The sequence below is a fragment of the Pituophis catenifer genome, unplaced genomic scaffold (assembly GCF_029215685.1).
Source record: "Pituophis catenifer annectens isolate HBS135680 unplaced genomic scaffold, rPitCat1.0.hap2 SCAF_2, whole genome shotgun sequence".
NCBI classification, from domain to species: Eukaryota; Metazoa; Chordata; class Lepidosauria; order Squamata; family Colubridae; genus Pituophis; species Pituophis catenifer.
The window spans coordinates 293,077,475-293,091,490 of record NW_027256882.1 but is presented as its reverse complement, the minus strand read 5'-3'; the positions used below and the strand labels follow the sequence as shown (position 1 = coordinate 293,091,490).

The 14,016-nt window shown below is 44.7% G+C and overlaps 1 protein-coding gene across 1 annotated transcript in view; it reads right to left on the bottom strand.

The window, feature by feature from the left end:
• Positions 1–14,016, bottom strand: part of CELF4 (CUGBP Elav-like family member 4) — a gene marked incomplete at its 5' end in the record, with an annotated part of 118,300 nt that overhangs the window by 49,952 nt on the left and 54,332 nt on the right. The window contains 1 exon segment of the mRNA XM_070938971.1: positions 10,471–10,614. Coding sequence (XP_070795072.1) covers positions 10,471–10,614 — 144 coding nt within the window.

The window sequence follows — 14,016 nt, the reverse complement described above, 5'->3', positions numbered from 1 at the left end:
TTACAGATAATCCTTGACTTACAACAATTCATTTAGTGACCGTCCCAAGTTACAATGGCACTAAACAAAGTGACTTGTGACCGTTTTTCACACTTATGACCATTGCAGCATCTCCGTCGTCACGGGATCAAAATTCAGATGCTTGGCAACTGACTCGTATTATGACGGCTGCAGTGTCCTGGGATCACTTGATCCTCTTTTATGACCATTTGACGAACAAAGTCAATGGGGAAGGCGGATTCGCTTAACAACTTTGTGACTAATTTAACAACTGTGGGGGTTCACTTAACAACTGTGACAAGAAAGATCATAACAATCTTGCCTATTATTTTAATATGGAGAGATATATAACAGCTTGGATGTTTTCTTACTTTTCTTCGTATGTAACATCATCAGTGCTAGAAGTGAGCTGGGTTTGTGGAGAGGAGGAGGAGGGGGAGGAGGAGGATTGTGGGGTCCTTGGGGCTCCCTGAGCTTGTTGTTTACTTGCAGACATTTCATTATCTAACTAGTTAATATCATCAGTACTACTATCCCAAAGGTGCTTTTTCAAGAACAGAATAACAGAGTTGGAAGCAGAAGTGAAATGCTCCCGGTTCGGACTGTATCGCCCGATCTGGTAGCGATGGAGGCGGGAGGTTTGGAGAACCGGTAGCAAAAATCCCTGCCCCCCCCCCCATGCCCAGCTGAGCCGCACAATCATCAGAGGCTTTTTTTTTACTTTTAAAAGCATTTTTTCTACAACCTCTTCGGCCAAACAATGCTTTTAAAAGTAAAAAAAAAAAAGTCTCTGATGATCGAAAACCCTTTTTTTCTTTTAAATGCCTCTGACGATCCAAGCTGAGTTGCCTGATCGGCAGAGGCATTTAAAAGGAAAAAAGCCTCTGATGATCAGGCAACTCAGCTGGGATCATCAGAACCTTTTGAAAGCATTTTTTTACAACCTCTTCGACGAAGAGGTTGTAGAAAAAATGGTTTTAAAAGTAAAAAAAAAATGGCCATGCACACCCAGTCACATTACTCCCCCACCAAGCCACGCCCACAGAACCGGTATTAACACATTTTAGATTTCACCACTGGTTGGAAGGGACCTTATAGGTCATCTAGTCCAACCCTCCACTCAAGCAGGAGACCCTATACCAGTGATGGCCAACCTTTTTGCCATCGCGTGCCAGGAGGCGGGGGGGGGTCGCGCCTGTTTTTCTCTCTCACCTGGATCCAGAGCCTCTCTAGGAGTCTGGGGAGGGTGAAAACGGCCTTCCCCACCCCCCCAAAGGCCCTCCAGAGGCCAGAAATGGCCTGTTGCCAACTTCCGGTGGGACAAACGGAATGTTGACTGCTAGTTATTACTTTACTCATTTCTAGGTGTTGGCAGATCTGGGTGTTTGTATTATCTTTTCCAGTATCTTCCCAGGCACTGATGTTAGGCTAATTGGTCTGTAGTTTCCTTGGTCTGTTTTTTTCTCTCCCTTTTTTGGAGATGGGAAGCACATCAGCTTTTTTCCAATCCTCTGGTAGTTCCCCGATGTTCCAGGATTTTTGAAAGACGTGGTGCAGTGGTTCTGAGATAACATCTGCCAACTCCTTTAGAACTCTGGGATGTAATCAGGTCCTGGTGGTTTATATTCCTCAACATCAGACAGGTGTTCTCTCTCTTTTTTTATGTTTTGCTTATTTTAACTTTTATTTCCAGTCTGTTTTTTATAGTTATGTTTCTGGTAGTTTCTTTTTGCGTGACGACTGATGAAAAGAATGAGTTAAGCAGCTCTGCTTTCTCTCTATTGCCTGTTACTTCCTTGCTGTCTTCTCTCTTTAGTGGACCGACTGTTTCCTTGATTTTTTTTTTTGTTATTTATATGTTGGAAGAAACTTTTTTTGGGGTTATCTTTGACTTTTGTTGCGATTCTTTGTTCATTCTGAGCCTTTGCTTTCTTGACTTCGTCTTTGCAGATTCTGGCTGTCTGCTGATATCCTTAGTTATGTGTCCCTCTTTCCATTTTTTGTACTTGTCCTTTTTGTCTTTTAATATGTCAGAGAGATCTTTGTGTAGCCGTGTTGATTTCTTCTTGGATTTCTTGTTTTTCTTTCTCAGAGGTATTGAGCTAGTCTGGGCTTTTATGATCGTATTTTTCAGAGTTTCCCAAGATTCTTGAGTTGTTTTCCCCTTTAGGATTTTCATCCAAGGAAACTTTCCCAAGTTCTTTCTGAGTTTATTAAAATCAGCTCTTTTAAAAACTAAGACTCTGGTATCAATTTGTTCTACTGCTTGAGTTTGCGTTATGTTGAATTCTAGTATGACATGGTCACTCTCACCCAAGGTTCCTGCAGATTCAACTCCCTCTATCACTTCTTCTCTGTTTGTAAGTATTAAGTCCAGTATGGCTGTCCCTTTAGTTCCTTCCTCTACCTTCCCCAGAATCTTCTCCCCCACCAAAGTTCAAATGCTCCAATGCTCATCCTATTGTGCTTCATCCAAACCTCATTTGGCTCAGAGGATGAATTAAAACGTCTCGTTTTAGAATTCATTCTAAAAGACGAAGCCACTTACAACGGAGATGTCCATCCATCCGTCCGTGTGTTTGCACATGTAAACGTCTGTATAAATGCACATACACTAGACAACAGGTGACTCTTTCCAGAAAGATATCCTCACCGGATTCCTCAAGGCAGGAATTCCTCGACTTACGACCAGCAATGGAGCCCATACTTCCTGTTGCTAGCCAAGACATTCATTCGGTGAGTTTTGCCCCATTTTACGACTTTTCTGGTCACAATTGTTAAGGGAATCACTGCCGTTATTAAGTTAGTCACATCGTTGTTAAGTGAATCTGGCTACCCCATTGACTTTGCTCGTCAGAAGGTCGCAAAACATTGTCGCAAGGTCGCAACATCATAAGTACATGCCAGTTGCCAAGCGTCCGAATTTTGATGACGTCACCCTGGGGATGCGGCAACGGTCCCAAGTCCCGTTTTTCAGTGCCAATTAACTTCGAGCGGTCACTAAACAAACTGTGGTAAGTCGAGGATTTCATCTACCCTGTTTCCCCTAAAATAGGACATCCCCTGATAATAAGCCCAATCGGGCTTTTGAGCACATGCGCTAAAATAAGCCCCCCCCAATAAGCCCTCCCCAAAAATATTTAAACGCATACCCAGCTGGTCCCTGCCATTTCCTCTGGTTTGGGTTAGGGAGACAGAGCTGGAAATCAGGTAAGACGGCAAGAGGAGCCCCATCTTGTTCCACGCGCCCCAAAATAATAAGACCTCCCCGAAAATAAGGCCAAGCGCTTCTTTCGGGGTTCAAAGAAATACAAGACAGGGTCATATTTTCGGGGAAACACGGTACCTTCAGCAATGGCAGAGCTTCTAACGTAGGAAAAAAATTCTTAAAAATTCAGGGAAATCTTCAGACCTGCACCAGCCTCAGAAGGAGCTCGTGTTAAGCCGAATGACTCGGTCAACCTTCAGAACTGGACCACATTTTGTCTGAGGTCGTCAAACGTTGTGCAATAATTTTGTTTAGCCATAAGATGTTTTATACAGTTTGCCAAATTTCAATTTCATGGAAGTTATGGGTCTCAGGTTTGGATATTTTCTGTAAGTTAACCTGTTTGACCCACCCTGGTTCAAAAACTCTTATCCAATGAGACACTGTTTTGCCCAGTTAAAGGTTCCATGCAGACAAATAGGAAACCTTTTTAGTAGCATATGCATAAGTGTCTATGTATACATACACACACAGATACACAGACGTACATTCTCTCCATCTCTTTTTCTCTCTCCTGTCTGTCTGTCTGTCCCTCCCTCCCTCCGTCTGTCCATCCGTCCATCCGTCTGTCCATCCATCCATCCATCCATCCATCCACCCATCCATCCATATCTGTCTGTCTTTGTGTCTGTCTGTCTGTCTCTTTATCATCTATCATCCATCCATCTATCCATCCATCCATCCATCATCTGTCTGTCCTCCATCTGTCTGTCTGTCTGTCTACCTATCCATCCATCCATCCATCCATCCATCCATCCATCCATCCATCCATCATCTATCTATCCATCCATCTTTCCATTGTCTGTCTGTCTGTCTGTCTGTCTGTCTGTCTGTCTATCTATCTATCTATCTATCTATCTATCTATCTTTCCAGCTATCTACCTACAGTACCTACCTACTTTACCTATCATCTATCTATCTATCTATCTTCCATCCATCCATCCATCCATCCATCCATCCATCCATCCATCCATCCATCATCTGTCTGTCCTCCATCTGTCTGTCTGTCTATCTATCTATCATCTATCATCCATCCATCTATCCATCCATCCATCCATCCATCCATCCATCATGTCTGTCCTCCATCTGTCTGTCTGTCTGTCTATCTATCTATCCATCCATCCATCATCTATCTATCTATCTATCCATCCATCCATCCATCCATCCATCCATCCATCCATTATCTGTCTGTCTGTCTGTCTGTCTATCCATCCATCCATCATCTATCTATCCATCCATCCATCCATCCATTATCTGTCTGTCTGTCTGTCTGTCCATCCTTCCATCCATCCATCCATCCATCCATCCATCCATTATCTGTCTGTCTGTCTGTCTGTCTGTCCGTCCGTCCGTCCGTCCGTCCGTCCGTCCATCCATCCATCCATCCATCCATCCATCCATCCATCCATCTATCTATCTATCTATCTATCTATCTATCTATCATACCTACCATCTATGTCTGTCTGTCTGTCTCACCCCACTCTCTCTCTATCTATCATCTCTCTTTCTCTGTCTACCTACTTACCTTATCTATCTATCTATCTATCTATCTATCTATCTATCTATCTATCATCCATCTATCTATCTATCTATCTATCTATCTATCTATCTATCTATCTATCTATCTATCTATCTATCCCTCCCTCCCTCTCTCCCTCCCTCAATATCTCTATCTATCTATCTATCTATCTATCTATCTATCTATCTATCTATCTATCTATCTATCTATCTATCTATCTATCTATCTTTCCAGCTATCTACCTACAGTACCTACCTACTTTATCTATCATCTATCTATCTATCTATCTATCTATCTATCTATCTATCTATCTATCTATCTATCTATCTATCTATCTATCTATCTATCTTTCCAGCTATCTACCTACAGTACCTACCTACTTTATCTATCATCTATCTATCTATCTATCTATCTATCTATCTATCTATCTATCTATCTATCTATCTATCTATCTATCTATCTATCATCCATCCAATCGGCCACCCAATAAAGCCAGGTCCCTGCCCGTCCTAAGTGCCCTTTCCTGGCTGGAATCGTCAGGCCGAAGCCTGGCCAGGCCCAAGCGTGGAGTGGCGAAAGCACCAATCTCTGCTCTTTGTTGCAGACATGCTAGCTAAGACTAAAAGTTTTGTTAAGTCGGGGGATTCCTTGACAATGAAATTTATCTCCCCAATAAGCAATCAACATTATAATAAAGGAAAAATGCTTTGTATGCACCTTTGAGAGTGCATCAGATATTAATCTAAACATCAAATTAATTATAGTTTGCAAAATGAATAGCGGTGCGCGAGGCCCTAATACTTCTCTGGCTCTCTCTCCCCCTCCCCCCTTCCCTGCTGCTGCTCCGGGCTGACTCCCCCTCCCCTAATTGTGGACTGGGGGTGGAGAAAGGGAGTGTGATGGGTCCTGTTTTTCTATTTCTGTCTCTCCCTTTAGTAGGGATCTGTCTCGTCCTGCTAGGAACACAATAAGATCGAACAAAGTGAGATGGAGAAGGGACAAACACCCCAACTCATTAGGACAATGTCACAGATGTTAGAAATGAATAATTTAATTGCTGTAATGAATCGTGTTGTGGATAATTCCTTCCTTCCTTCCTTCCTTCCTTCCTTCCTTCCTTCCTTCCTTCCCTCCCCCCTCCCTCCCTTTCCTTCCTTCCTTCCCGCCCTCCCTCCTCCCTCCCTTTCCTTCCTTCCATTTTCCTTCCTTCCTTCCTCCCTCCCTCCCTTTCCTTCCTTCCATTTTCCTTCCTTCCTTCCTTCCTTCCTTCCTTCCTTCCTTCCTTCCTTCCTTCCTTTCTTCCTTCCTTCCTGCCTCCCTCCCTTTCCTTCCTTCCATTTTCCTCCCTCCCTCCCTCCCTCCCTCCCTCCCTCCCTCCGTGCCTTTCCTTCCTGTCATTTTCCCTTCCTTCCTCCCTCCTTCCCTTCAAAAACAATATGAGCGAGAATGACTTCCGATTTCCTTCTGGCTTCCCCATTGACATTTCTTTCTTTCTCTTTCTCTTTCTCTTTCTCTTTCTCTTTCTCTTTCTCTTTCTCTCTCCTTCCTTCCTTCCTTTCCTTCTCTTTCTTTCTTTTTCTTTCTTTCTTTCTTTCTTTCTTTCTTTCTTTCTTTCTTTCTTTCTTTCTTTCTTTCTTTCTTTCTTTCTTTCTCTCTCTCTCTCTCTCTCTCTCTCTCTCTCTCTCTCTCTCATCTTTCTTTCTTTCTTTCTTTCTTTCTTTCTTTCTTTCTTTCTTTCTTTCTTTCCCCTCTCTACCCCCCCTCGTCTCTCCCTTCTTTCCTCCCTCCCTCCCAATATTACTAGGATTAACAAATAACAATTTCTCCCATCGGATTGAACTGTGGGTCTGATGCAACTGGGCATAGCTGGGACATTTCACTTAGTAACAAAAACTTCCCATGGGAAGAATCTTGATCGCTCAGGGTGATGACCAACACATGATTCTCTGTAGGTGTTTCTTTCCTAAGGGGCCATCATCAGAAAGTCATACATCATTAGCAATACACGGGAGCTCCTAGGCCCTCCGTATTGTTCTGCAACTAAAGCTGAACATTCAGTTTCTTAAAGGAAATATGCATTCTTCCAAAAGTGCTTTTTTTCAAGAGGCAACTGGGCTCTCTGGTTTTTCTTTGAAGATGTTTCCCTTCTCATCCAAGAAGCTTCTTCAGCTCTGACTGGATGGAGGGGAATGGAAGGATTTATACTCCTTGCAGACAGCTGGTCATTTGCATCCTTTTAGAGGGTCGTTGAGGCCACTTGGAAGTGTATCTGTGTCCTCAGGGTCACCTGAGTGGTGCAAATGATTCCTGTAGTCTGCAATTATTCCCTCTGGAAATCCATTCCTACTCCCACACCATTCCAAGGGTGTCCATCCCAAATTGTATAGCTCAAAGTCTGTAGAGATTCTCAGTCCTTCTGGTCATGATTGTCCCAAAGGTGCTTTTTCAGTAGGCAACTGGACTTTCTTCTTTCTTTTTCTTTTGAAGATGTTTCGCTTCTCATCCAAGAAGCTTCTCCTTCAGCTCTGATGTGCCTTGTTATTATGTTATCCAATATAACATACTTTTTTCTCTTTACATGCTGCGGTTTTTGCTCTTAGTCGCAAATTGACCATCCTGTTATTTACGATAATGAAAACACTACCTTGGCTAGAATTTCTCTGGAAAGAAGTTCACACGAGGAATCGGTGGAATGACCTTCAGTTCTGGGGTTTACTCCAGCCCCTGTTGTGGCCCGTACGTGGCCTGTGCAGCTAGTAGCTGATTCCGACAGCGAGGAGGCTGGTGTGGTGCTGCGCCAGCAGCCTGTGCAGCTGGCACTCGAGTTAGACAATGAGGAGGCTGGAGAAGATGTGGTGCCAGAGGCGGGGATTCAGCCAGGGCCTTCAGAGCCTCCAGAAGCTCCCTTAAGTGATAGAGGAAGAAGAGGAGGAGCCTCTTCTCGATGCATGGGTGCGCAGAGCTGCCGAAAGGCAGGAGTGGCTCCTCAGGAGGAGGTCTCCTCAAGAGTAAGGCTTGGGGCTAATTGGCCACTCCCTTAGCCTATTTAAGGAGGAACACCAACTGAAGCAATTTGCAGGGAACAACTCCATTCACATACCTTCGTGTCTTGTCTTGCTTATCTTATCAGCTTCCTGCAAATTGCTTCTGGGCATTCTGCCAACCACAGTAAGCTTTCAGTTATTATTCTTTGAATTCTTGGCGGCTGTTAATGCAGTTAATTAACAGTCCTTGTTGTAAAAGACTGGTTTATTCAGGTAAACTAAGGTTTGAATGGACTTTGTGTGTGCTGCATTCTTTGGGGTCCGTAGCTGGGGCAGAACAGCCCCAAATCCTACAGGTAACCCTCAATTTACAACAGCTCAAAAAGTGACTTATGACTGTTTTCACACTTAAGACCGTGGCAGCATCCCCATGGCCATGTGAGCAAGATTCAGATGCTTGGCAACTGACTCATATTTATGACGGTTGCAGTGAGCTTCCGACAAGCCACGTCCAGGGGAAAGCCAGATTCACTCAACAACCATGTCACTAATTTAACCCCTACAGTGATTCGCTTAATAACTCTGGCAAGAAAGGCCATAAAATGGGGCAAAGAGCACTAAACAACTATCTCGCTTAGCGACATAAATTTTGTGCTCAATTGTGGTCATAAATCAAGGATTACCATTAGCTTTCTGACCCGTATTCTCCTCTCACAAGTCCTCATATCACCATTATTCTTTATGTCCTGTCCGGCCAGTTCAAAATCAATCACCAAGAACCCAATTATGACCCACAGAAACCCATGCATGCGCACCCCAAAGCTTTCTGTTCCCATCACACCAGAATCTTCTCTTAGGTATTGTTCATGGACAAAGGTTGGGATTGTCTGGGTTTCCATGTTGACATTTCATCTTTGCTTCCATAGGCCTCCTTCAACCTGGCCAAGGTCTCAATTTTTCATGTGGCTAGACAGGGGTGGACACCTGCCTTGGCACCGCCCTACAGGCACCCCTGGGTGCTGTTCACCCAAATGTCGAATTTGGGACTCACATTGCCCATGTTGAAGAACGTTGACTTCCGCCTCTATCCCCATGTTTTTGGCCTCTGTACCCCCCCCCCCTTCAGCTGGTACAATCTGTTATTTCTTCTCACCCCAAACCACAGTGGTGAATCAACCCACTTTTCAAGCTGCAACCCATCAGGATTCAGACATGAAGGGGAGAAATTGCCCCAAAGCTGGCTTTGAGCTGGATCTGGAGAAGATTGAAAAAGCAAAAAAAGTTTCTCCTGAACCTCAATTTTTGAGGTTCCCACCTGGCTGTTGCAGGAAGACAAGGGTTGGGCAGGTGAGGGAAGCTTTGGAACCAATGCAGGTGAGCAGATAGCGGGCAGCTCATGAGGGGAGTGAATTGATGGCAGGAGATGAAGGCAAGGTGTTCAAAGTGGTACCCACCAACCCATCCAACAACATGGCATCCAAAACAATTAGCAGCAGCACAAGAGGAAAGAGGAGCGAGGATGGGGACCACCTACCAAGAGTTCAAACATCGATGTTCCCACATGCATCCTGAAACCCAACCCTTCAGGGCCCCAACGGTGCTTCGACAAAAGGCAACTGGACTTCCTTGGTTTTGCTTGAAGAGCAGAAGAAGCTTCTTAGATGAGAAGCGAAACACCTTCAAGCGAAACCAAAAAAGTCCAGTTGCCTTTTGACGAACCACCTTTGGGACAACCATGACCTGGATGACTGAGGATCTCCAACCCTTCTGTCTTTGGCCAAAGCAGATTGAATCCTGCTGATGATCAACTTCACCGTTGAATTCACTTTCATCTCTCCTCCGTCCCTTCCCTTCTTCCCATCCCTCCTTCTCTGCTTTGGCATTCCACATGTCCCTCTCCATCCATCACCCTGACCAACCTCTCTCCTCCATGGCTCCTTTCCCTGTCCCTTCTCCCAGTGCAGGATGAGACAACTTGCCATGGCCAACTCAACGCAGCCAACTCATTATGGCCGACTCAACGCAGCCAATTCACTCAGGGACAAGACAACAAATACTGTACGAAAGTTTAAATTAATTTCAAATGGAAGCCTGGCAAATAATAAATTAAAATAGGTCAATCCAGAAATACAAGAGCGATGATTATTTTGACCAAAATGTGGTCACTGATAACACAACTAATGGAATGAATAGATTAATACAGCGTTGAATTGACCCACAATGAGTTGGCTGTGATGAGATGGCCATGGTGAATTGTCCTAGAAGCCCCCCCACCCCCAGTGTATGGGGGCTTCCCCATTCTCTGCAGCCAGGGTTTTGGGGTGTGCGGCCCCACATATTCCCTTGTGTAGCAGGAGACACAGGACTTGAGTTGGTTAGACAGTAAGAAGGAAGGAAGTGGAGAAGTTACAGGAAAGGTCCTGGAGGGAAGGAAGGACAGAGTTGATCAACAAAGGTAAAGTGAGAGGGGAGGGAAAAGTCAGCTGAATATAAATTTGCAAAAAAAAAAAAAAAAAACAACCCGGAAAAAATAAATAAATAATAAAAATAGCAGTCGGAAGGAAATCAAAATAATTAATAATAATAATAATAATAATAATAATAATAATAATAATAATAATAATAATAATAATAGTCAAAGTAGATCAGAGAAAGTTCCTTTCCTGGATGAAACTAATTGTTTTGTTATCTTTACCCACCAAAGCATTTACTTTGGTTTGTCGCCCGATCCACAAACACTTTCGAGGAGATGACATTACCGAATGGCAGGAACATCTGCATCAGCTCTGCGTCCCCAAACTCCTGGGGCAGATGGTAGATAAACAGGTTGCAGCCCTCTGGTCCTAGGGGGAAGGTGGAGGAGGACAGAGAAAGAGGGAGGGAGGGAGAGAGGGAAGGAGAGAGAAAGAGAGAGAGAGAGAGAGAAGGGAGAGAGGGAGGTAAGATGCCAGAAAGTGAGGAGGTCCCAGCTGGGACAAAACATGGGTCCACTCAGTGATGGTATTCAGCCGGTTCTATCCGGTTCAGGCAAACCTGTAGCGGCGGCTGTGGGAGGCTCTGCAGGGGATGAAATTCAGCAGGTTCTCACAGGTTCTGGAGAACCGGTAGCGGAAATTTTGAGCAGTTCTGAGAACCGGCAAATACCACCAAAGGCTGCTATTCCCAGTGGGCTGGGAATGGAGATTTTGCAGTATCCTTCCCCCACCACGCCCACCAAGCCACACCACGCCCACCAAGCCACACCACGCCCACAGAACCGGTAGTAAAAAAAATTGGATTTCACCACTGGGCTCCACCCACCCGCCCAGACATCATCACGTCCCGTTTTTGATGCTCTGTGCATACATGGAGGTGGCCCTCACTCACATTTGCGAACCGGTAGCGATCCTAAGTTAATACCACCCCTGGTTCTACTACCACAACTCACTCATTGTCTTCTATAACCCCAAGTATCTGAGAAATGAAAACAGGAATCATCTTGAGGCATAAAATAAAGAGGTAAAACCTTCTTCTTGGTCACGTAGTTAAGATGGTCTCTAGGAGATCAGATCAGATTCTGGCACCTAAAACAAGCCAGTTAGTGGTGGGTTGGGAAGGCTTCTCAATAGGCATAAAATTATACATCTCACTTTTTAACCCCCGAGGAGGGAAACTTGTGAGAAACCTGGAATTATTGGGTTTCTTTTTTTCTGTCTGTAGAGGGGCACAAGAAGAGCTATGCTGGGTTCCGCTGAAGTTATCCCTGAGGGTTGATCACATAACTTCAACTCCGCTGAAGTTACCATGAGGGTAATCTCAGAAACCTTAGGGGCTATATTACAGTATATCCTTCCTGTGAAGAAGCAATAGAAGAAGAAGCAGAATAAAAGGAGGAGGAGGAGGAGGAGGAGCAGGAGGAGGAGGAGGAGGAGGAGGAGGAAGACGAGAAGCAGAAGAAAAGGAGGAGGAGGAGAAGAAGAGGAGGAGGAGGAGGAGAACAAGATGAAAAGAAGGAGAAGGAGGAAGAGGAGGAGGAGGAGGAGAAGGAGAAGGGAGGAGGTTTGCAGAGAGGAGGAGGAAGAGGAGAAGGAGGAGAAGAAGCAGAAGAAAAGGAGGAGAAGGAGAAGGAGGAGGAGGAGAAGGAGAAGGGAGAGGGTTTGCATAGAGGAGGAGGAAGAGGAGGAGGAGGAGAAGGAGAACAAGATGAAAAGAAGGAGGAGGAGAAGGAGGAGGAGGAAAAAGAAGAAGAAGAAGGAATAGAATAGAATAGAATTCTTTATCGGCCAAGTGTGATTGGACACACAAGGAATTTGTCTTTGGTGCATATGCTCTCAGTGTACATAAAAGAAAAGATACATTCGCCAAGAATCATAAGGTACAACACTTAATGATAGTCATAGGGTGCAAGAGGAACAAGGAGAAGGAGAAGAAAGAAAGAAAGAAAGAAAGAAAGAAAGAAAGAAAGAAAGAAAGAAAGAAAGAAGAATGATGAGGAGAAAGAAAGGGAGGAGAAGAAGGAAAGAAGAAGAAGGAAGAGAAGGAGAAATCTTCTAATTTCTTCTTTAAAAGTCCCCTTTGTGTATTTCCTGGTAAAGGGTTTTATTGAGAATAGGGGGGAAAAAAACCCTCACTAAATACCAACGCATGGGCAATTTAGTAAAAAAAAAAAAAAAAAAGGGATGAATCTTCTCTCTTTTTCAGGAATGTCAGAAAAAAAAAAATCCAGCATCTCATCTCCAAGGACTTCTTTGAAAGTTGTCATGTCACGCTAGTATAGCAGAGGTTCAGGAATTTCTACTTTCTTGTACTTGGGATTTGAGAGGAGACTTCAGGATAAGCACCAGAAGGCAGGAGAAGAAGCAACGGATGGAAACTAGTCAAGGAGAGAAGCAACCTAGAACTAAGGAGAAATTTCCTGACAGTGAGGACAATTAGCCACTGGAACAGCATGCCACCAGACGTCGTGGGTGCTCCATCACTGGAGGTTTCCAAGAAGAGATTGGACAACCATTTGTCTGGAATGATATAAGGTCCCCGGCTTGTGCAGAGGGTTGGATTAGAAGACCTTCAAGGTCCCTTCCAGTTCTGTTATTCTGTATTTTGATGCGGATAATTAAGAGATGGGTCTTTGATGACATGGACACTACTGCCATCTTTTGGTGCTCTCTCTCTCTCTCTCTCTCTCTCTCTCTCTCTCTCTCTCTCTCTCTCTCTCTCTCTCTCTCTCTCTCTCCCTCTCCCACACACACACATCTCCAGTGGGGAGAAGAAGGAACAAGAACTCCCGCCTATCTAGACGAGTCTGTTTTTTAATGCTCTCGCTTTTCATGGGGGCATAATTATAATGTCATAACACTGCAAATTACAACTTTTCCTTTCCTCTAAGAAAGAGGCATTCACAAAGGGGCTTTTCCGTTCCCTCCCCCCCACTTTTTATGGGTCGTTACTCATCCCTTGGCTGGCAGGTCAGTTCCGCCAAGTCAGGATTCTGACAGATGCCCATTTAAAGCTCATTAAAATTCCCGAGTCTCCGGCGTGATTGAAAGTCCTGTACTCACGCTGCGTTTCCGTTTCAGATTAATAGAAAAGGGAACCCTGGATGAAGACTTGCCGAACGCAAATTTTCCCTTGGTGCTTACGATGCGGAGAGAACGTGAAGATCTTCTGAGGGGGGTACAAGGCTGTGGTTGATGAAATTGCACCTCTCAAAATCCAAGTTATGTTCTCCCCTCCCAAACGGTCTACTTAATTAATGTAACAGAATACAATAACAGAGAAACAGAGTTGGAAGGGACCTTGATGGTCTTCTGGTCCAACCCCCTGCTCAGGCCATAAACCAGGGTTGTCAAACTCAAGGCCCATGGGTGTTGTGGCCCGTCAGCGGCCTGTGCAGATTGTAGCTGATTCCAACAGCGAGGAGGCTGGTGGGGTGCTGCGCCAGCAGCCTGTGCAGCTTGCACTCGAGTCAGACAATGAGGAGGCTGGAGAAGATGTGGTGCCAGAGGCGGGGATTCAGCCAAGAACTTCAGAACCTCCAGAAGCTCCCATAAGTGAAGAGGACGAAAAGGAGGAGCCTCTTCTCAATGCATGGGCACGCAGAGCTGCCAAAAGGCAGGAGTGGCTCCTCAGGAGGAGGTCTCCTCGAGAGTAAGGCTTGGGGCTAATTGGCCACTCCCTTAGCCTATTTAAGGAGGAACGCCAACTGAAGTAATTTGTAGGGAACAACTTTAGTTCACTCTCCTTCACGTCTGGATTCTCTGCACATT